At 36.5% G+C, this 21,716-nt stretch overlaps 3 protein-coding genes across 4 annotated transcripts; 2 read left to right on the top strand and 1 right to left on the bottom strand.

Moving 5' to 3' along the window:
* Nucleotides 1–927: 927 nt before the first annotated feature.
* Nucleotides 928–5,673, top strand: il1fma (interleukin-1 family member A). The gene is made up of 7 exons (XM_039673826.2): nucleotides 928–1,140; nucleotides 1,271–1,377; nucleotides 1,581–1,677; nucleotides 1,917–2,265; nucleotides 3,086–3,205; nucleotides 3,437–3,576; nucleotides 3,736–5,673. Exons 1-7 carry the CDS (start codon nucleotides 1,129–1,131, stop codon nucleotides 3,952–3,954), a joined length of 1,044 nt encoding a protein of 347 aa, XP_039529760.2. The 5' UTR covers nucleotides 928–1,128; the 3' UTR covers nucleotides 3,955–5,673.
* A 3,804-nt stretch (nucleotides 5,674–9,477) lies between these two features.
* Nucleotides 9,478–14,208, top strand: LOC120480579 (uncharacterized). Its single transcript, XM_039673827.2, has 5 exons — nucleotides 9,478–9,562; nucleotides 12,706–13,045; nucleotides 13,193–13,315; nucleotides 13,423–13,556; nucleotides 13,686–14,208. The coding sequence occupies exons 1-5, from the start codon at nucleotides 9,551–9,553 to the stop codon at nucleotides 13,917–13,919; spliced, it is 843 nt and encodes a 280-aa protein (XP_039529761.2). The 5' UTR covers nucleotides 9,478–9,550; the 3' UTR covers nucleotides 13,920–14,208.
* ace2 (angiotensin converting enzyme 2) lies at nucleotides 13,908–21,445 on the bottom strand. Of its 2 annotated transcripts, none has more exons than XM_039673824.2 (18): nucleotides 21,233–21,445; nucleotides 20,662–20,820; nucleotides 20,460–20,553; nucleotides 19,500–19,643; nucleotides 19,237–19,349; nucleotides 19,058–19,163; nucleotides 18,841–18,938; nucleotides 18,396–18,565; nucleotides 17,934–18,160; nucleotides 17,677–17,821; nucleotides 17,495–17,593; nucleotides 16,988–17,110; nucleotides 16,699–16,877; nucleotides 16,391–16,449; nucleotides 16,201–16,301; nucleotides 15,998–16,114; nucleotides 15,487–15,681; nucleotides 13,908–14,440 (listed from the first exon to the last, which is right to left on the bottom strand). In XM_039673824.2, exons 1-18 carry the CDS (start codon nucleotides 21,416–21,418, stop codon nucleotides 14,341–14,343), a joined length of 2,415 nt encoding a protein of 804 aa, XP_039529758.2. In that variant the 5' UTR covers nucleotides 21,419–21,445; the 3' UTR covers nucleotides 13,908–14,340. The 2 variants fall into 2 exon arrangements, with proteins under 2 accessions (XP_039529758.2, XP_039529757.2); XM_039673823.2 differs by having other exon boundaries at nucleotides 16,391–16,470.
* Between the last annotated feature and the right edge of the window lie 271 nt (nucleotides 21,446–21,716).

A 21,716-nucleotide genomic window follows, 5' to 3' on the forward strand; every position in this document is an offset into this window, starting at 1 on the left:
ATTACCTTGTGTGAGGAAGTGCAGGATTGTGTTCTGGGTGAGTAAACGTGAACCATTATTCATGTAAAACCTCATTTTCTTATTTCCTCAATGTACCAATAATGTCTATTATTGTCAGTAAAGTCAGTTTAAATAACTGTGTTTGATGTAAAATATGTTTTTTGCTCTGCACAGTGAATAATTATTCAGTGATTCAAACTGAAAAGCTGTCTTTATAGGGTAGATATTAAAAGATCAGGGGCCGTGTGTATTAAAGCCACTCAGAGTAAAATTTGAGTCTTTAGTTTGTTAAAAAATTCTAAGAATTACAACCTAATTTTATTCTTATTCCATATTAACAATTAAAGCTGCATTCCGCAGCTTATTCATCGTCTGGTGTCGTTTAAAGCCCTTTGAAGCTGCACTGAAACTCTCATTTGGACCTTGAACCCTTTGGTTCCCATTGAAGTCTGTTATATGCAGAAAAATCCTGGAATGTTTTCATCAAAAACCTTAATTTCTTTTTGACTGAAGAGACATCTTAGATGACATGGGGGTGAGTAAATTATCAGCAAAAAACGTTTTTTAAAAAGTGAACTACTTCTTTAAAGATCGTCAGCATGGGTATCATATTGTCAGGCAAAGGCAATCAAACAGTGAGCCATCAGCTTTTCCTAAGCACAGTGCGGCAGTATAAGCACATTTTCTGAATTATTTTACTTGTATAGTTCACAAAAAAACCCTTCTCTCATCATTTACACACCTTAAAGTGGTTCCAAACCTGTAAGAATTTCTTTCTTCTGCTGAGCTTTAAAATGAGATATTTTGAAGAGTAAACAAACAGTTGATGGACTGTGGACCCCATTTACTTCAGTATGGAAAACAAATACTATGGAAGTCAATGGGGCCCATCAACTGTTTGGTTATGACATACAAAAATGAGGGGGGAGTAAATTGAATTGTTTTGGGTGAACTATACCTTTAAGGAAAATATAAACAGCACAACTCTTTACTTCTCCTTTTACACCCAACCCTCACACTGGTTTAGTGACATATGAATTTAGCTTCCTTTTCTACAGCGTCAGGTCAACTGATTTTCAAAAGGCGTGTTTCACAGTCGAGACTCGCACATCGCAATCTGAGTTCATCATGGCATCAGAGGTATGTAGTGTTTTGTTGTTTGCACATCTATAGCTGATTTGATATACAACAGTTGATCAACATCTTCAGTATGTTAGGTGTTCATTTTAAATGTAGCAGTTGAAAACTTTGTATGTGTGACATCTTATAGGGTAATCCTGTTTCTGGTGGTGTTACGTTGCTCCACACTGAATGTGAAGGGAAACACTCATATGAAGTGAAGGGCTTTTTAAACTATAACAAAGGAATGTTCACAAGGTAAGATTATTGATGATGTACAATATATACAATATATCCTTTCATGAGTATCTATCTATCTATCTATCTATCTATCTATCTATCTATCTATCTATCTATCTATCTATCTATCTATCTATCTATCTATCTATCTATCTATCTATCTATCTATCTATCTATCTATCTATCTATCTATCTATCTATCTATCTATCTATCTTTTCAGCAAGGGAGATAAAGTCCTGATGATAAACAATAGAAATGTGGAAGATTTGACTCCAGAGGCATTTGCTGATCTTCTGATTGATGGATCTCCCTTACTTGTGAGTTTTTGCATTTACACAGAAGTATTGCACTTTCATATTAATCACTTTTCTGTTGACCCATTTAAATGTGACCGGTAGAGACAAGTGAAACCAAACTTTTCACTGGGGATTTTTCGCCTAGTCAGGGAATTTATTTTGATCATAGACTTCTGTGTGTGTGGTTTTCTTGAGTAATTGCTTGAGGAATAAAACTGTCCCTGAGCTAGATTGATTTCATTTTCAATAAACTCTTTTAGACCATACATCATCCTTGCAAAACAAAAACAGAAGAGTGTGAATCTGAGGAGCTTCGTGTCAGTAAAAAGGAGCCAACGCACCTGAGTTTCAGCCTGATGATGGTAAGAGAGTCTGTGCTGGAGGCGAATGGGAGCCAGGGACCATCACCTCCACAACCGGAGGGGGAAGACATTGAGGACGACACTTTCGATAATGAAAATTTGCTAATTGTCTCCATGGCCGATACGAGCTTCAGTCTGGTTCTTGCTCGAGGCTGTGACCCTGACAACCCTTGCAACAACTGTGGAAAGACCAATTGCAAATTTAATGAAGTTGTGGTCCTGCCTGCGAGCGCTGCCGTTACCTCTGGTATGAAATGAGTACATTTTTTTTATTGTGTGCTATCAATTGCACAATACACACATATTTTATCTTTTAAATTTCTTAAATGCTCTAATTGATGTAAAATAAATAAATAACCCTTGGGCTGTGCAACGATTAATTGCATCCAAAAGAAAAGTTTGTGCTTACATAATATATGTGTGTGTAGTGTGTATAATAATTTTTTATATATACAAACACATGCATGTATATATATTTGAGAAATATTTGCATGTATATACTGTATATATCATTTATATTATATATAAATATACACTGTAAAAAATATTGTTGGTTTAACTTAAAAAATCAAGTGGTTCTTATTTTCTGAAAAGAAATGATTGCTTTATATGATGAACAGATTGAATTTAGGCTTTTTATTCACATATGAACATTGATCAGAGAATATAAACAAACCACATTGGTTCTTGCTGATGCTCAAATGTGCTGCATAACACAAGAATGAATCTCATTGGTTGTCGCACAACAAGCAAGCATGCTTGAGCTTCTGTTTACCATACAGTATCTGATGAATGTTTGAATCAAAGCCCATATCAAATCTATTCAGCATAACAAATTTGGACTCAATTCATATATAGTTTTACAATCTTTTCATTAACTTTTTAAAGCTACAAAGTTGAAGTTGTGTCTACTGTCAATAGAGGGACAGAAAAGCGCTCCGATTTAATTTAAAATATCTTAATTTGTGTTCCGAACGTTTTGGGTGAACTATCCCTTTAAGGAATCCAATGCAAAACCAAATGTGACTTTTGAGAATTTTGTAACTATTCTGCTTCCTTTTTCTCAGGTTCTCCGAGGAAATTGTGTCTGCTTAGACAAAGAGATAATTTGTATATTAAGAGTTTCTTTACGGAAAAGTATGTCACTCCATATAATCATCAGATATGTTTGGATAGCACCATGTCAGGTTGGTACCAAATAATATGTGAATATATGGTGTTTGAAATTCCTCTTTCCATGACACTGTTTGTATTTGTTAAATCATGCAGATTATTTGGATTTTGTGTAAATTGCAATGTACTAGTCATTGTTAGAGTATACTTGGCCATGTAATTGTGTATTGCAGCAATATTCTTCATTTTCACTTGCTTCATACATATATTTTGACATTTATTTTGCAATGCTTTGGCTTTTTCAGCACCAATCACCATCTACTCTTATAGGAGTAACACAGTGGACAGTCCAGGTACTCCTGTTGTGCTGAACTTCACAAACACAGAAAATTTCTTCAGCTGCACCACAAAGAAAGGTGAAGATACAAAGATTTTAACAGTTACGGTAGGTCTTAATTCATTGCTGATATGTTGTCTTGTTGAAGATGCTATTAGGACATATTTAAAGTTTACGGTCTTAGTATTAGAACTTAAATTTCATGTTTAATACTAAACATAAACATAGATTTTAAACTGCGATTAAAGGTTTTGTACTGTTTTTCAGCAATATAAAAAACATGACCTGCAAACGATCTGCGCTGATGACCAAGAGAAATGGTCCCTTGTATTCTACATGTCTTCTCAGGCAGACAATCTCCGGCGGTTTGAGTCAGCTCTCTACAGAGGATGGTTTGTCTACACAAAAAATGTAGACCAAGTGGACATGAATAAAGATGAACAGTACAGTAAACCCAACAACTTTTTTATCATAATTCACTGTTAGAAAGGCTCATGATAGAAACCTGATGGTTGTCAAAGTGACTAGAAGAGTTTGTATGACACTTGCATGCAGTGGTGGAATGTAACGAAGTACAAATACTTTGTTACTTTACTTAAGTACATTTTTCACATATCTGTACTTTACTTAAGTAGAATAAATAGTGCATACTTTTTACTTTTACTTCGTTACATTTTGCAGCAATTATTATACTTTCTACTCTACTACATTCCTACAACTTCTGTTACATTTTCATTACATTTTCTGATCAGTTTTTCCCCTGCCAAAACGTAATCTGACCGTTCGTTCGTTACACGTTTGTCTCACCAGTGACGTTTGGTTTCCCTATAGAGGGACATCAATTAAATGCGTCTCGCACGCAGTGTGTTTATCGTGCAATTTATACGCGAAAATTTGTTTTTACATGCATAGGAAACACACCGTGTGTAATATACATTTGGTTAGGATTATGGCAAGCCAAGAGGTTCAGAATAAATTAGTCCATAAATTAGTCGTGTTTACTGCCAAACATAGTTATTAACATAAGTTAGTAAGGATAAGCATGGTTTATTTTGCCTAATTGCAAGCTTGTTTCAGAAATTGTGACAACATTTTTTTTCCATCATTATTGAACATCACTATAGGAGTATTAGGTTAAATGAGTTAGAATTAAATGTTTTATTAATCATTAGAAAATAGTCATTTATGCAAGTACTTTTACTTTTAATACTTAAAGTACATTTAAAATCAGGTACTTTTTACTTTTTACTTAAGTATGGTTGTCATTGTGTTACTTCTACTTTTACTAAAGTAAATATTTATCTGGTTATTTGTGCTTTTACTTAAGTACTGAGATTCAGTACTTCCTCCACCACTGCTTGCATGACATTTAATTACTGCGAACTGTTCTCAAATATAATGGTAATTACAACCTAACCTAAACACAATGAGTTGACCTTACTATTTGATTCAAGCTGACGTGACCAACCCTAATGAAGCCTGGTGCCCCATTAAAAATGCTAATAAATGCTTTGGCTACTAAATAAATTGGTTGGATAAGTTTGTTAAGAGAATTTGTAGGCCAAGCATTGGTCAAAGCTGTCACTTATTTTAAATTACTTTAGGTTGCCTTATAGAATGCAGCCTCTTCCAAAGAATGGTTTGTTTTACTGCCACTGCAGTGCATCCCATTTGCTGACATTTTTTTTTTTTTACCGTGCTTTATTCAAATGTTCATGAGTGTTCATTTTTTATATTTATACTTTTAAGCTAATATTTTTTAAACTAACATATTAAATTTTTATGGTAATTTCTTAGTTATTTTTTACACTGTGAAACAAAAGCTTCTGCCTTACATTTTTAAGTACCATCAACTTGGATGTTTAAGTAAAAATTGCAGAGTTAAAGCAATGTAAATAGTGCTGAGAACAGGCGCGCTCAACTCCCAAACCGTTAATGGGTGTGAGTTATAAAGAGGTAATGTAAAGCTATGTAAAAACATATGTTGTCATAAGTTATTGATCATATAATTCTTTACAGTGTATGCTGTTTTTAAATCATTGAAAAGAAATCTTTGCAAAACATATAATGCAATTCATATATTTAAAATATTATTCTTTTTCTGTAAGCTACTAACAACTTTGAACAGTTGCTACATTAATGTATAATTTATCATTTTGTGTGATTATGTATTATGTATCTTCTATCAAATCTCAATAAAATAAAGTTTTGAATCAAGTTCAGTGTTTCAGAATGATGATTTATCCAATAACAGATCCAATGGTAGTTTTCGTCATCATTTATGTTATGATGTTTCTATAGTCACTTATTAACAGATGCTTTTTGACGAGATGCTTTTAATTGCACTTTTTTATCACTATTTCACGAGTTCACATTTACATCAATTAAACAGAGTAAAGATTATGCATATTTGGCGTGCTGTCCAGGGGGAGGGCTCCGAGCTCGGAATTTTTGCCCGAACCCAGAGTGCCCGTTGTTGTAAGAGTATTAAGGAGAAGAAGTGAGGAGATGGGGTGGTGGTGGGATGCTGTTAGACTGTCAATGAACTGAGTTAAGTTTGCTGTATATATACCTCTTACTTCATTGATTGGGAGTGCGCTCCACTCGTGTCTAATTAGGCTTGATTACCTGAATGTGCTCCACCTGTGTTTAATTCTGAACATGCTCCTCCCGAACTTTGTTAGTAAAACATCATTTAAATTTAGTAACGTGCAAGATGTGTAATACATTTGATTTTATATATTTTAATATACAATCAATAAATATAAATGTGTTTGATAAAATAAAATGGCAGTTGCACAATATTTTATATATTATTTGATTTTTTTAATTTTATTTTTTATTTAGTGCTAGAGAAATAACGTAATTTCTGCGATAGGGCCTTGACTGTTTAACACTTTAAAAAATGTAATCAATTATTTCAGCATCTGTTTTTCTTTTTGAAATATTGTCTGTTACTAAATAAACAGCCAATATTCTAGTAATATGCATGCTAATAAGCCACTTTAATAGTGAGAATTTCACCTTAAGTGTAACCTCAATGTTATTTATAGGTGTGATTAATCACACAAAAAACCTGTGTGATTAATAGTCACCTTATACTAATCAATTCACAGCCCTATCTTTACATTTCATTTTACTTTATTTACTTTTTACTTTTTTTAACACAAAGTGGGATGGGTGGTCACCCTAAAACGTGTCACACATAGACTGGTGTCACAGGCAAGAATTACATCATCATTTTCATCAGTTCCAAGTCAACAACCAATGATTCATTCCTGATGTGCTTCCCCTTCAGTGGTTGTTTATTCATGCTGCTGAATGCCCCAGTGGCAGGTAGATCCCCACACAAACCCGCAAACGTACATCACACATACTGGCCTACTGTTGTCACAGGCACGATTTGCATAATGCTTATCAGTCAACAAACAACGATTAATTTCTGATGTGTTTCCCTGTAACTCAGTCGCAGGTAGATCCCCCCCCGCACAGCCCTAGTCTCATTATCACTTATACACAAAAACTGTGACCTTTTACACCTCCATTAACTGCTTCAACCACGTTGGTAAAACTGTTTGAGATTGAATCAACGCTAGATGTTTGGATAATACAGGTATGGCATCTGATCTATTTCTCATTTTTCTCAGTTATATTAATAACTTATTTTAATGAAACTCACTGTAAAAAATAATCCGGTAAAAAGACGGTAAACTACTGGCAGCTGTGGTTGCCAGCATCATACCGTAAAAATATGGTGTGTTACTGTTTTTGAAATTAAGAGCTAACAATAATTAACCGTAATATCAGCTACAGTACAAAACTTTAATTGAACAGCTAATATGCTCTAACACAAAAACAGCAACACACAAGCCTCGAACAAGCCTTCCATCAACAATGGCGGTTGTTGCGTTATTATTTATGCTCATGACTATGCAAACCTACATTGGTATCCAAACACGGCGAATCCAGCACGTCCGTGCAGCTCGCCGTAACTTGCATTAACGGAGATTACAATGGAGCTGCTATTAGCATGATTAGCTGCTATTTAAAAAATGGCGGTCACAAGTTTCTATTCGTCTTGTTGGTCACTGTAACCCCACCCCCAGCCGCCGACGTGAGCTGTTCTTACTTCTAGACCAGCAATGATTTGGTGCTACTTTTTTCGAACCACTTTTACTGGTTCGAAGCTGGTGCTTTGGTGGTCGAAAAAAAAAAGCTAGGCTCTGGCTCTGAACCAGCACCAGCTCTGCCTTGGTGGAAAAGGGGGTAATATTGACGCTAAAGGGTGCCATGTGCATCGGATGTAGACGCAATTTTAAAAGCGTCACCTATGACGCCTTGGGAGGATACCGGGCTGGAACAAGATGACGGTTTGACGGTTTGACAGTTTGACGGTTTGAAGAAGTTTGACAGTTAAGGCTCGAACAGGATATTTCTGAATGTTTGGTTAACATATTGTCACTTTGCTATGTGTTTACTGATGTATAGTTGATTGACAGATTGATGTTACAGCTAATGGTCATGACAAACTTTTTTTCCACAATTTGCAAAGATTAATATAAAGGTTCATAAAATTTTACACTCACTTCTTCTGAAGGTGCAGCAGGAACACAAATAGTTGATACCGATTATTTTTTCAGGAGCAGCTTCTTTGCAAAACCAGCTTTATTCTGACCCTCGTTTATAAAGCAGTCTGGTGAGAAATGATTCGAGCAAACATGAGAGCATTGACGTTGATTGTGGGTTCGAACGGCTCGATTTGAGAGAGGGGAAAACGTAAGGAGACAAAAAAAAATACTGGATGGATTTTTATCATTATATGATGGTTTTGTACAGCCACTTCCAACACACATTTCAGTACAATCAACTTGAAAAGTCCATGTACCATTATATTACCCCTTTAAATATCTTGATAAACTCAAAGATATAAAACACACACTTGTATGTATTCAAAATACAAGACACAGGTTGTACTGAATTTCAGCTTCCTTATTTTGCTCAAGATACAGATTTATTAAGTCCACATGTCATGCAAACTAGAAACTATGCTACTGACCACAGCTCAAGATGTCGCAAGATCCGCCGTTATCAGCATAGTTTCATCACCATCGGGTTTCATGGTTTCGGGAAACACAGACTCGTTGAACTATGCTGATAACGTCGCATCTTGCGAGTTGGATAACGATGCTTTTGCGAAACCCAAATTTGTGATACTGTATGCTTCACACACTCGTATTAGCGCCCTCTTCGATCTTGGGAAATTTAAAGTAGCATGCGCTTCTCTAGTTCGTCGACAATTGTATAGTTCGGCAACATAGTATTGGCCCAGATCCGGCCCACATCTGGTATACCTGGATATAAATCATAAAGAAAGAAATTCATACAGGTTTGAAACAAGTTGAGGGTGAGTAAATGATGACAGAATTTTCATTTTGAAGTGAACTATCCCTTTAATAACTTGATATTTTAGTAGAGAAGTAAAGGAAATGTAATATGAAAAAATCACTTCTTTTCAGTCCCTAGTTGTGGTGTGGTAACGGAAAAAGCAAAAGTGTAGGCAACCAACTGTGGCCTAACCAATCTACCCTAACTAGAGCACGTTTACACTCTTCAAAGATGCTTTAAATCAAATTAAAAGATGTAAATGACATTTGTATGTATTCTAAATAAAACATATAGATCTAAATCCCAACTTCCTTAATTGGTTCAAGGTAAGAATTCATTGAGTCCATATGCATGAAAACAAGAAACTCTGCTTCTAACCACAGCTCAAGACCTGTCGTTGAATTTTTGCGAATGTTCGTTGGAACGATGGTTTCTGGAAATGCACCTCAGCTTGTCAGAGTTAAAAACATTTGTTTGTCTTAAGTTAATTTTAACAAGTCATTTTAAAATCATTGCTGAATTTGTTTTGGTAATGATGTGAAGAGCTATAAGAGCAAAGAGCACGCACCAAACCTCACGCATTGGTATAATTTCTAGTAACGACTTCCTTTTCCTACCACATCAGGGTTACTGACTTAGAAAAGGCAGTGTTTTGAGAGTAGGGCTCACATGCTTTTTTATCTGCACGTTGATCAACATGGCAGCAGAGGTATGCAATTTTGTTCCAACAGGTTCAATTCTTTATAATTTGTCTATAGCAAAATAATAGGGAACACTTTACAATAAGGTATAACTTTAGTTAATTCGTTCAACTAACATGAATAACAATGAGAAAACTATTTTTGCAGTGTTAATTCATGTTAATGTTAACAAATGAAGTGTTATTAAAGTAAATACAAAAATAATCTTAATCTATCCAGACTAAGTGTTAGCACTGGGGCTGACAATAAACCACTAAGCTTAATTTAAATTAACTATTATTAATTATTATCATTCATATGTATTAATTAATTAGAAGCAAAACGAGTGAAAAATTATATTAGGAAATATATAGGCTATATATATGAATATATATATGAAATTATATTACAGTAGGGTGTGAAAATAAGCCGATAAGCATCCTACTGTTTACAATTGTAATTTAAATTTTTTTTTTAAATAAATGTTTAAATAAGAGTTTTCCTACATGTTAAAATTTTTTGTTGTAAGATAATCTTTGATCGATGAACAAAAAAAAAATTTGTTGGTCATCACATTAAAAATAACATTTATACATATTAAAGTGCTATAAAAAGATATGTAGTACTCGTAAGCGTTTCTATTTCTGTACCACAGTACCATATTATGGTTAGAGTTACTACATTAGCCTAAATCCATGGTGAATGTTGCTGATTTGTGGACTGAAACTTTCTATCCATCTATCTATCAATTGATCTATCTTCTAATGTAGATTTTGTGTCAATATGTTTATTTAGAATTAATTTACATATTTGGAAGTTGAATGTAAAGGTTTAGGATTTCTTAGCCTGGTTCAACCAGACTCTAGTACATTTCATTTGCACATAGAGTACTGAAGTACTTGCAGTACTGAAGTAAAATTAAATTGAGCGGAAGTGCGTATAGGAGGGGGCAGCCAGGCTAAGGATTTCTATAGGTAGCCAAAAAATATTGCCTGATTAAGATTTAAACTGAGTTCTGTCGTACCGGATAACAATTGTTATATAAGATAACAGTTGTTAGCCCATAATGTCATCCGTTATCTTGTAATAATGTCATCCGTTATCCGTTAGGATGTGTGTTTGACAATATATTTTTATACAGGGAACATACAGAGACGTTCCCTTTCGAAAGGGAACTCACACTGGGGATCGATATACCCACTCCGCCATGCTAAGGGGAGTGTATGCCCATTGGCAGTGACTCAAATGTGCACCAGCAAATTTGAACCAGCAAATTCAAAAGAAATGCTAGAACCACTCACCCTCAGGTCACAATGCACTGTCAGTGACAGCATTCCTACAGTCATAGCCCAAGCTATGGCATAGCGAAAGCTATAGGGAATCTGGAAACCCAGCCATTCACTGTTCAGGGGAACGTACTCACCCCGAAATGCCACCAGGGCGGCCTGACCTGGCGTCAGTTACATAGACACTTAGTCTGGCCAATTCCTGTCTGTCCGAAGACAGAGCCTCTGGACACTTGTCTCTAGGTTTGGCCTCCACCCAGTGAACAAGACCAAAGAACTCTTTCCCGCTCACAGAACTCCAAGCTGATTCGTCAGCTCACCCAGAGGAGGTGTGGACCGTTTTCCTTAAAGATGGCAGTCCGTGGATCTGATCGCTCTCTTCTTTGACTCACTTCTTGTGTGTTTTGGACGTCTCCAGTTTGTCCTTTCCTTTTCGTTTTCGGTCTTAGTCTTTTCGTTTTCTTTTGTTGAGGTTTATTTTTCTTTTTCATATTCTACTTTGTTCATTTCTACTTACGAGTGAAATGAATTCAGCCTGAATTAGCTGGCTAACTTTACCTTCAAATGGACATTTAAACCTGGGATGAAGCACGCTCCGAACTAACAGACCACGTGACGCTCCGATGGAACGACACACCACACGCACTTTCCTTACTCAGCAACTCAAGGGAACCAGATGCAAGTATTTGTTTAATGAGCTTTCAGAGCATTAAGATTGGTTTCCTTGTTGTCTCTCAAAGGTTAACTGTCCAGGTAAATTTGCCAATATGTCGGTAGCGGTATCGACGCGTACCCTTGCTCTTTGATCCCCTCAACATCAGCAAAACTATCCCGCTGATGTCGGTGGATACGAGCAATGTATGGGTTCTTCCATGCCTACTTGACCTCAGTGTGAAGGTCAGGAAGAAATGCAAGGCTCACCTGAGCTGGTGGTCTGTGACCGGGGAGAAACCAATCGGCAAGCCTGCCGCGAACGTTCTCTCCTCCAGCGCATTGCCATGGCAGCTGCAGCCTGCTGGCAGCACTCCCAATAACATCCACCAGCTCTGGATGGCTGAGTTGGTTCAGGATCTACCTCTACAGGGATCTACGGGAAATCTTCATCATCGACCTGCAGATCACCCTCGTTAGTCGCTGGATCATCTGAGAGGTTTACAGCCCTCTCAAGGTGATCGACGAACTCCATCTAGGAGCCCCATGATGCAAGTCGCCGCTCTGCCTTGGCGCGAGCCGGACCTGAACCACGAGGTCCAGAAGCTGAACCCTCTTCGCTCGAGAAGAGGGCCAGATGAGAGCTGAGCGTTTTCAGAGAAAAGCGCTCACAGTTTGCACAGAGGGCTCCCTCAAGAACCTCCCGTGCCTGCTCTTCACCCAGACAGAAAACGCACAGTTCGTGTGTATCACCTGGAGTCAAAAAACTTGGGCACGGGTTGGCACACTTCTGAAAGCATTCTGCCTTCGCCGTACGTTTTATTTCTCTTACCATTCTTGTAGCGTTTTCAAACATGTCATGTTTGCAAGGCGCCCTTATATATTTGCAGGTCACACGTTAATCATTCACGTTAAGGATTCACGGGGCGTCGCCGGTCAATGAAATTGCCGTGATTTGATAGTGATTTTAAACACCTGTCACGCCTGAGGCCTTCCCCCAAAGCCCTTTCTAAAGGGAACTAGCCCTTTTCTGATCTTCTATTTAAAGGATCGTTTTCTACTCGACCACGTCCATGTTTATGACACGAGAGAAATGAAACTGAAATTTTTCCTTTGACCTTTTAGCCTAGACAGAATAATCATGTGATCAAGTGTGGGCGGCAATTGAAACATATTTTTTGAGCTCATATGGATTCATTTCTAACTGTGCTGAAGCAAATCATTTCCTCTCGTAGATTGTACACCATCCGAGCCCTGGAAAAACAGAAGAGCGAGAGTCTGAGGACACGTGTGGCATGAAAAGGAAGGTGAAACTGAGATTCAGTCTGACAATGTTAAGTGAGGAAGATTTGGAGACGGGTGGGCACCGGGAACTGTCACATCCACAAACAAAGTCAATAGATGAGGTGGACATTGAGGACGACTGTTTCGATGATGACGATCAGCTATTTGTTTCCCTGGCAACCATGAGCTTCAATTTGGTTGATGACCCCGACACTGACGAACCTTTCTATAGCTGTGATCACCAATTTAACGAAGTTGTGGTCACCCCTGAGCAAGCGGATCTTGGCGTCAGTAAGAAACATTCAATAATCTTTTACTCCTCAGCTTTATTCGTTTAAATTAACTCATGTTGAAGTGGCCGTTTGTATTTTTATTGTTCATAAGAAAATAGAACCAAATTTTTAAAAATGTTCTCGAATTCTGCTGCCTTTTCCACAGTTTCTGCACAAATTGGAAAACTGAATAAAGAAAAAAAAAATTTGTTCCTGAAGTCAAAATCAGTCCAAAAGTATGTCGCATCTGGTCAGTATAATCAGATTTGTTTGGAGGACACTATGTCAGGTTTGTATTATTAAATTATTATTATTACAAATTATTAAAATGTATGTTTAAAAAAACATCTATGCCACTTTTCCTTCTATGTTTTCACATATTTTGAATTTATTCAGCGAAAATCACCATCTTCCGATACATGCCCACCAAAGACACAGAATGGCATGTTCCTGTTGTGCTGAACTTCACTGGCACAGAGAACTTCTTCTGCTGCACCACTGAAGGTGAAGAAAAGATTTTGAAAATAACAGTAAGTTTTCAATAATGTTCTCTATTTCTTGACTTTGCATTTGAGCTTTGGCTGCATATTGTGTCATTTCTTTCAGTCAATCATTTTTTTCCCATAAGCCGAAGTTAAACAAACTTATGTTTATTTCAGTGGTATGACAAAAGCAAGCTAATCATCCCTGGAGATGATCCAGAAAAAAAAGCCTTTGTTTTCTACATGTCTATAACCCCGTCGGGTCACCGGCATTTTGAATCAGCACTCTACAGAGGATGGTTCATTCACACTGTAGACAGTGGCGTTGTGAAAATGAAAAGAGGCGCACTTACGTCCAACAACTGCTTTGACTTAATTGAGAGTGATGCCACAAAAACCTTTTATTTTTAAAATAAAGATTTTATTTTTGCACTATTTACTGAACCGCTTTTCATGACATTGTAGTACCACATAACTGGGTATGTTTTTATAGTACATAAAAAAACAGCTACATTATAAGTACTTTATCCATATAGTTATAATATTAATCTCTATTTACATCTGTCTGTATAAGCAATTAGCAATTTCAGTCATCCTGTTGGTTACAGTAAATTCATCATTTGTCATTTATGTGCTAATGTATTATTTTTACTTTTTACTTTACTTTTTTACACTTTCACATCAGACATTTCAATAAACATTTGTGGGGGAAAAGTGATCCGTTCATTGTTTTCGAAAATAAAGTCTCCAAAGGCATTCAATGATGTTGAAGCTTTTTTCATCACTCAGTTCTGATGTTAGAGTAGAGATGTTTCTGAAAACCCATTTTTCTTTACAATCCTGTTTGTTCAATGTCTTGCTCGAAGGCTTTGTTTATTTCTCCATCTGAATTCTCATATGGGTTCACAGTCTCCTCGGCCTTCTTAGCTTTCCTGAAAATTTTACAAAAATAATAATAATTCAGTCACTCAGCTAACACAAATGTAAACGTTTTTCTAGTTTTTTTTGCGAATGTTAGGAACATTTCATTATAAAATTTAGCAAACATTATGGGAATGTTGCTTTTGAATGTTCTCGGAACATTCTGAAGCAAGTAGTAGGTTTTAAAAAACATGAAACAAATCTCCAACTCACATTTTTCAGAAAGAAATGTATAAATCAAATTTTTGTGCTAACCAGATAACTATAAACAAACATTCTGTCAGCGTTACAGGAAGAATGTTTGTTCATAAATTTTATATTAGCCAAAGTTCTGAGATGTTAGCTAACGTCTGAATCAAGTTCAGTTTTTGCAACAATGTCAGAAATTCTGAAACAAACTTTGGTCAAAGTGTGGATTTCAATCATATTTTTGAAGCCCATATTTTACTATTTCTATAGAAAATAAATATTAATGTGTATAATCCATAACATGGATGCTAAAAATAAAGTGTTACTTGTGTTACGTGTATTGTTCCAGAAAAGGATGTTGGATTATGTTCTATTTGTGTATATATATATATATATATATATATATATATATATATATTAATATTGTCTACAATGCATGTAGCTATACAGTATGTAGCACGATTAATCATATGGCAATCGCGATGTCAAGCCTATGCAATTATTTTTATCCAGACGTTGATTCTTATTGATCATTATACTGTAGGTGTTATCAATCAATTAGTTGTTGTTGCAAGTTTGAGTTGAGAAATCTCAGCGTAATCACTAATCTGTGTGTGCATTTTCCTGACTCATGAAACCATTTGTTAATTATATATCGCATATCGCAATCGCATTATTGACCAATAATGGCAATATGACATTTTCCCCAAATCGCGCAGCCCTAGTAGCTGTTATGATGATGCAATTCCAACAAACATACCAATCTGTTATAAGGACATGAATTGCATAATTCACTGTCACTGAAACGTTTCAAAGCCATGTTCAATGATTGACTCATTTTTGAAGGGGCTTCCCCTCTAGTACTTACTTCTTCCTGATTAAAACCCCTGTGGTAATGAGATAAATCCCTCCACACACAGTTACTCCCATTACCACTCCAAACACCACCAGCCAAACTGTAATTTTTTCCTCTTTGGGTGGAGCTAATGTTGACTGCAGCCCAACAAATTCCAGTGTTTCATCATGCAGTAGAAATGCACCATTGATACGTTCTCTTGACAGCCTGTGAAGAGTTAACAAGGGAAATTCTTTAGTCAAAGGGAAAATTGCTTTAGTTCCTCATAATGTTATGACACCCAATATTCATTCAGTTATTTCCAAAATATTAAAAAAAATATTTAGTCTTTGAGTTGAGATTCAGAAAAAAACATGGAATAATCACAATAATATTCCGTGATTTATATCAATTAAATAGTTTAATAAATTCATAATATACAAATAAAGATAAATAGATATACCTACAAATAATATATAATAATGATGTATTATTTAAAACACAATATTTTATGTTTTTTATATAGTATGGTTTCAAGAAATACCAGATAGCCGCTTCTACTTCTGCCTTAGGAATAACTGTGTCTGGTTTGGTTGGATCCATCACAACAAAATAAAAGGAGATTCTGGCGGTCTCATTGTACGTGTGGATGTTCTCTGCCCTGTGTGCAACAAATATGTTCATTTTATGATGAAAATGGTCTCATTCCTCTGACATGTGCCTTTAGTGAAGGATAAGAATACTTACATGAAATTCACATCCATTCCCTTTTCTTGCAAGTAGTACTGGCGCATGGCAAAGCCCATAGTGGACTTGAAGAGATACAGTTCATTTGAATTCCAGGTGTACTGGGGATAAGAATGAACAATAATTAGCAATTGAACATTCTATTTGTATCTAGAATTCATCATGAGTGTTAAAACTGAAAGAGACTTACTGCATCATCCCCCAAGGCAGATTTTAGGCTAATTCTGACTTTGAAGGCGTTTTCGGAATCTGCATTTTTCATATAAGAAGCTGTGAGTGAGACAGTACGCCTAATAAAAATCTTGTCATTTTTTCAACAGACAGTATGTTGGCATGTCAATACTGGAACTTTATTTGAACTGAAGGTTGAAGGTAATATAATTTAACCATAGATTTATTAATAAAATAATCTACAATAATGTAACCATCTTTGCTTTTTGTTTCTTACATCAGTTTCTCACACAACGCGTTTACTTTCTGTTAAAATGAAATACTAACTTGGGTTAATATTGACATTCCAGCCGGGCACTCTATTGTTATTCTGGTTCTCCTGCTTTAGCCACTCCATGAGAGTGCTGAAGTACTGTAGCAGTGGCCGGGAGTCTATCTTCGTGGTTCCTGCAATATCTTCCAGAGCCCGAGTCCAAGACACGGATCGGCCTAACTCAAGCATATGCCTGCGGACCAAAATATTATTAGTATCCTAATATCGAAGAATCCAGGTCTATTGCAGTGTGGGTAGTTATAAGTAGATAGTGTATCAAAAGACACAAAGCATTCTGCATACCTGAGTTTGTTACCAGCGTTGGTTGAGTTGGTAATGTCACACTTGTGAAGGGGACCGGTGTGGCCAGCTGCCTCACATAATGCCTCTTGAAACTGGAACTGATAAATGGTTCTAGTGAAATACCTATTAGAGAAACAAGACATAGCTATGATTATTAGCCACATATTTAGCCTACCGGTATATTGTATTGACTTATAATAATTCTGTCTATACTATACAAAGAACTGGCTCCTAATTTGTTCATAAATCGGACTATATGGGTCGCGTTGTATATGCAGTCTGCGAAGGTCTCAATATAAAGACGTTTCTTGCTATTATTTCACAGTTAACTGTACTTTTATTGCATTGCCTTTAACAAAGACTTCAAATTCACAGCTAATGTGAAATACGAACTGTTTTGATTTTAGATTTGATATCAGGACTGTTCAAATAAAAAACGCAACTTACGAGGCAAAGACAATCATCACTTTGTCAAATGCGAAACTTTATTAATGCATATCACGTTACCTGATAAAAGAATAATCCCCAGACACATGGAAAAGTGCAGGTGGGTCACAATACAACTCATTTCTTGGTATAGCTTCAGCCACTCCAACTAATTCTCTCCTGCGGGAACAAACGTTGTGATGAGCCACACTGAAGAAAACTTCACAATGTTTGGATTTTGATTTGGTTCTTCTGTCACTCACTTCATTTGCCACCAGTGGAGCATCCACTTGTCTTTGGGAATTGTCTCTTTAAAGGCTTGCCATCTCCATTCTTCCAGCATGTAGGTGAAGGGCAGAGTGGCCACAATGGTGAGGGCCTGCTTCAACAGGAAGTTAATCTCGGTCTCTGTGCATACGAGAAAAAAAAAAACGTTTTGGTGAAGAATGATTAGCTAAAACCAGTTTGTGTTTGTTTAGATGATGTCAGACTCCTGACTCGGCATGGAATGGGCTTTTACCATAGTCCTCCTTGAAATCGGACGGCAGAAGGCCCAATGACTGCAGGTGAGAAGGAGTGGCAGCCGAAAGAGACATGATCTCTCCCACAGCCTCATGGAAGCCTTCGTTAGCGCCATCTCTCAGCAGGTATGAGAGGTTACGGTAGGCCATTTGGTATTGGTTATGTCCCATCTCATGGTGAACAGTTAAGAAATCATCCATGTTCACTTTAGTGCACATTTTGATTCTGTAAAAAAAAAAAATGCTATACTTTTGAAATGTTCTATTGATGATAATGCTTAAAATTCAGGTTTGCCATCACAGAAATAAATGTAAATTCAAAAATATATAAGTTGTTTTAAATTTTAATAATCAAATAAATGTAAACAGCAAAAGGAAATAATATTTTCAATATTTTAACTGAATTGAATTCTTATCTACCAGTTAATCATTACTAAGCTTAGCAGTATTATCAGCCCCACCTGAAGTCCTCTCTGTTTCCCATGTCCCATGCGGTAGGATGGCACACCACATCTCTTCCTTCGGGTTTAGTGAACATTGAGTTTGTCCAGAAGTTGTCAAACATTGCAGACATGTTTACGGACATAAAGAATTGTTCTGCCTCTTTAAACAGACGCATTTCATCCCAGCCCTGAAATGGACAGTGGTGTCAAATAATTAGGAAAATAAATTAAACCACATTTTGACAATGTGCAACTCCATAATCTTCAGGGATGCTTTTATTGCTCCAGCTAAGGAACAAAATGAATAATAGATTACATTTAATCTTTGATCAGATAAAATGTGAACAGACTTTGTACTGTAAAACATGTATAAAGATAAAAGATAAAACCTTGGAGATAAAGAGACGCTCAAATCAAAGCAATAGGGTGGGGTATAGAAATAAACAATAGTCACATGTCTTACCTGGGCCACCATTGCAGAGCTCACGTCAATATCAGGCTTTTCTGGATACGGGATCATGAGAGGATACAGGTTGGTCCAAAACCGCCCCCACATATCACCTTAATGCGAAATGTCAGAAAGTGTCACCCATATATCCACATTTCATCAGACACTAGCACTATATCCTAATAGCATATATTAGCTGTTTTGAATCACTTAGTAATATTCCATATATTACCAAGCAGATGTGCTGGAAGGCAACCGTCAGAAGCGATGTGACCAGGATAGATGCCTTGAAGTTTTGCTCTCACATAAGCATGAAGCTCTTTATACAATGGTAAGATCTGGAACATCATATTAAGTGTGAGTGTCTGAATCAAAACCAAAGAAAGTCTTGTTTCGGCTTTTTTGACCAACCTCCATGTAAACGCGCCTGGCATCTTCCATGACTTGATCTCGGGAGTAACTGTATACGGGTCCATCAATGGTTTCGTAATCCCCCCTCCAATAATCTCCATGATCTTCGTAATCTTTTAGAAAGAAAAAAAAATGACGGTGAATGACTTGGTCACCACCACATTATACTCCATATAGGCCTAGGTAAAGCAGTAAAAGCTAAGGTGTAACATCATCATTTCTACTAACTAAAAACGTATTTCTTAAAACAACAGAGTTCGTACTGTTAAGTTTGGCGGCTTCGTTTTTCAGATCGACATATTGCTCATACAGGGGTCTCATCTTCATCCCCGCCGCCACTCTCCAGCCCTCCCACACATGCAGCCGCTCGTCGTAGTCTCGGCTGTTTGCCATGATACTCTCTAGGCCTAGTGGATGAAAAATGTATTGGAGTCAGGTGAATTGGTAGTTTATGTTAAAAAGGCATTCTCTAGTGTTCAAAAGTTTGAGGTTGGATATTAAATGGGTTTGAAAGAAGTCTCATTTTATCACATATACAGTAAAAACTGTAATATTGTGAAATATTATTATTAAAAAGCTGTAATGTTATTCATTTCAGCATAACATTTCAGCATCATTACTCCAGTCTTTAGTGTCACATGATCCTTTAAGAACCATGAAAAACTTTTTCAAAGTAGTGTATAATAAAACATCCTTATGTTTTTTTTACACATTGCTCCAGTCAACTTTGCAAACTTTTTAGGGTACAAATCTTTGAATTCTGAGGATTTAACTTTCATTAATTAAACTGAGAGCTCTTATTGAGAACTGAAAACATAATACAATTAACATATTTGATAAATGAATATACAACATCTGTTTCTCAAATCTGTGAATCTTTCTGCAGTGTTTGGGCCTTGTGATTCATTATTAAATAATTATTATGACACTGTGAATCATTTCTGGCCATGTTACCTTTACTTCACCTTATGTTTCAAATAATATATCCACTTTTCTAAAAAAACAGCAATGTTCCTCTAATCAAATTCAACAATGGATCTGAGAATAGAAACTGAGAATAAAAAAAAAATCAGGTTTGTACATGTGGTTGAATGAAGCAGATCATGGAAGTCTTTTACACAGACTCTTTTGTTATCATGAGAATGAAAACAATGAACTAGTTAATGATCCTGAGATTTCGCTTTATCGTTAGGATGGTGATATGATATGTATGCTGACATTACCCGGCTCCAAAGTCTGACAGTTAGAGGGGTCGTCCATTTTGCACACAGTTGCTGTGTTGTAAATAGTGCTCATCTGTGACATGATATCACTCAACTGTAAAGCACAAGGCATTCAGAGCATTTTAGTTTTAATACGCATGGAGAAGTGAAACACGAAAGCGTGGTGGAAAACATTATTGTAAATCAGCAATGTCATACTTACTTGGCTAGCCTTGTCAGGTGAAAGTGCCCCTGATCCTTTATCTTGGAGCTTTTGGAGCTGTATTTTAATCTCTGGATCAGAGATCTGATCGATAGGGAAGGCACTGGACTCCTCTGACTTCGTGTTGTAGTATTCGCTCCAGATTGCATATGCTTCAGACTGAAGAGAAGTTTAATGATAACTCATTACAGAACACCCAGTTTGTGATGTCAACAGCTGAATGGATTAGAAGATGCTCAACTTGTCATGAAACACCCATATCCAATTACGACTAACGTCATTCAATTTTTATTTTCACCAACAATTAGATTTGTTATTTCAGTAACTAAGCAAGTATAAAATTGTCTGCAAAAGCTAGAAAGAGATGCTCAACTCGACATTGACACCCATATCCAGTGTCTACTGATGTTAAAAATATACATATATTGTCATTTCAATAGTTGAACTGGTTAAAAACATTATTCAAATAATTTGAAAAGGGGGCTTAACTTGCCATAAACATCTAATACTGATTCAATCCATATTTCCCCAATAATGAGATAGCAAACTTGTCTGTTAACATCACACCAACCTCTTTATCTGCATTTTCCTGGGAAATATCTGTGTTGTAGGCCCAGGATGCAAGGGAATACTGGTATACGAGATTAGATGCATCCTCGTCAAATTTCTTTAAGAATTCCCTGGCCCCTTCCTCCACAGTCTGAGAGCAAGCCATTGAGGCCATGGCCAAAAGCAGGAGCCACCGAGCACACATCATGACAGCACGTATCCCACCGACACTGACTCTGTTGTTTTCCCCATGCACGGTTTTATCGAAGGCAACTTAATTGCTTTGCCCTTTGACCAGTGCCATAACCTAATAGAGCAACATTCTGTTTGAATGCAGGTGAGTTGGTTCCAGTAAATGAGTCTCACTGGACATTACATAACATATTTTCTGCTCAAATTACCATATAGTTTAGAAAAGCTTTTTTTATAAATAAAATGGCAAGTTCTGTACTTCTGTAGAACACCTGCCATTATGATGCTCGTGTTCTGGACAGTTGACAGGGTGC

Source organism: Pimephales promelas, chromosome 21 (genome assembly GCF_988280905.1).
Source record: "Pimephales promelas chromosome 21, fPimPro1.hap1.1, whole genome shotgun sequence".
In the NCBI taxonomy this organism is placed as follows: domain Eukaryota; kingdom Metazoa; phylum Chordata; class Actinopteri; order Cypriniformes; family Leuciscidae; genus Pimephales; species Pimephales promelas.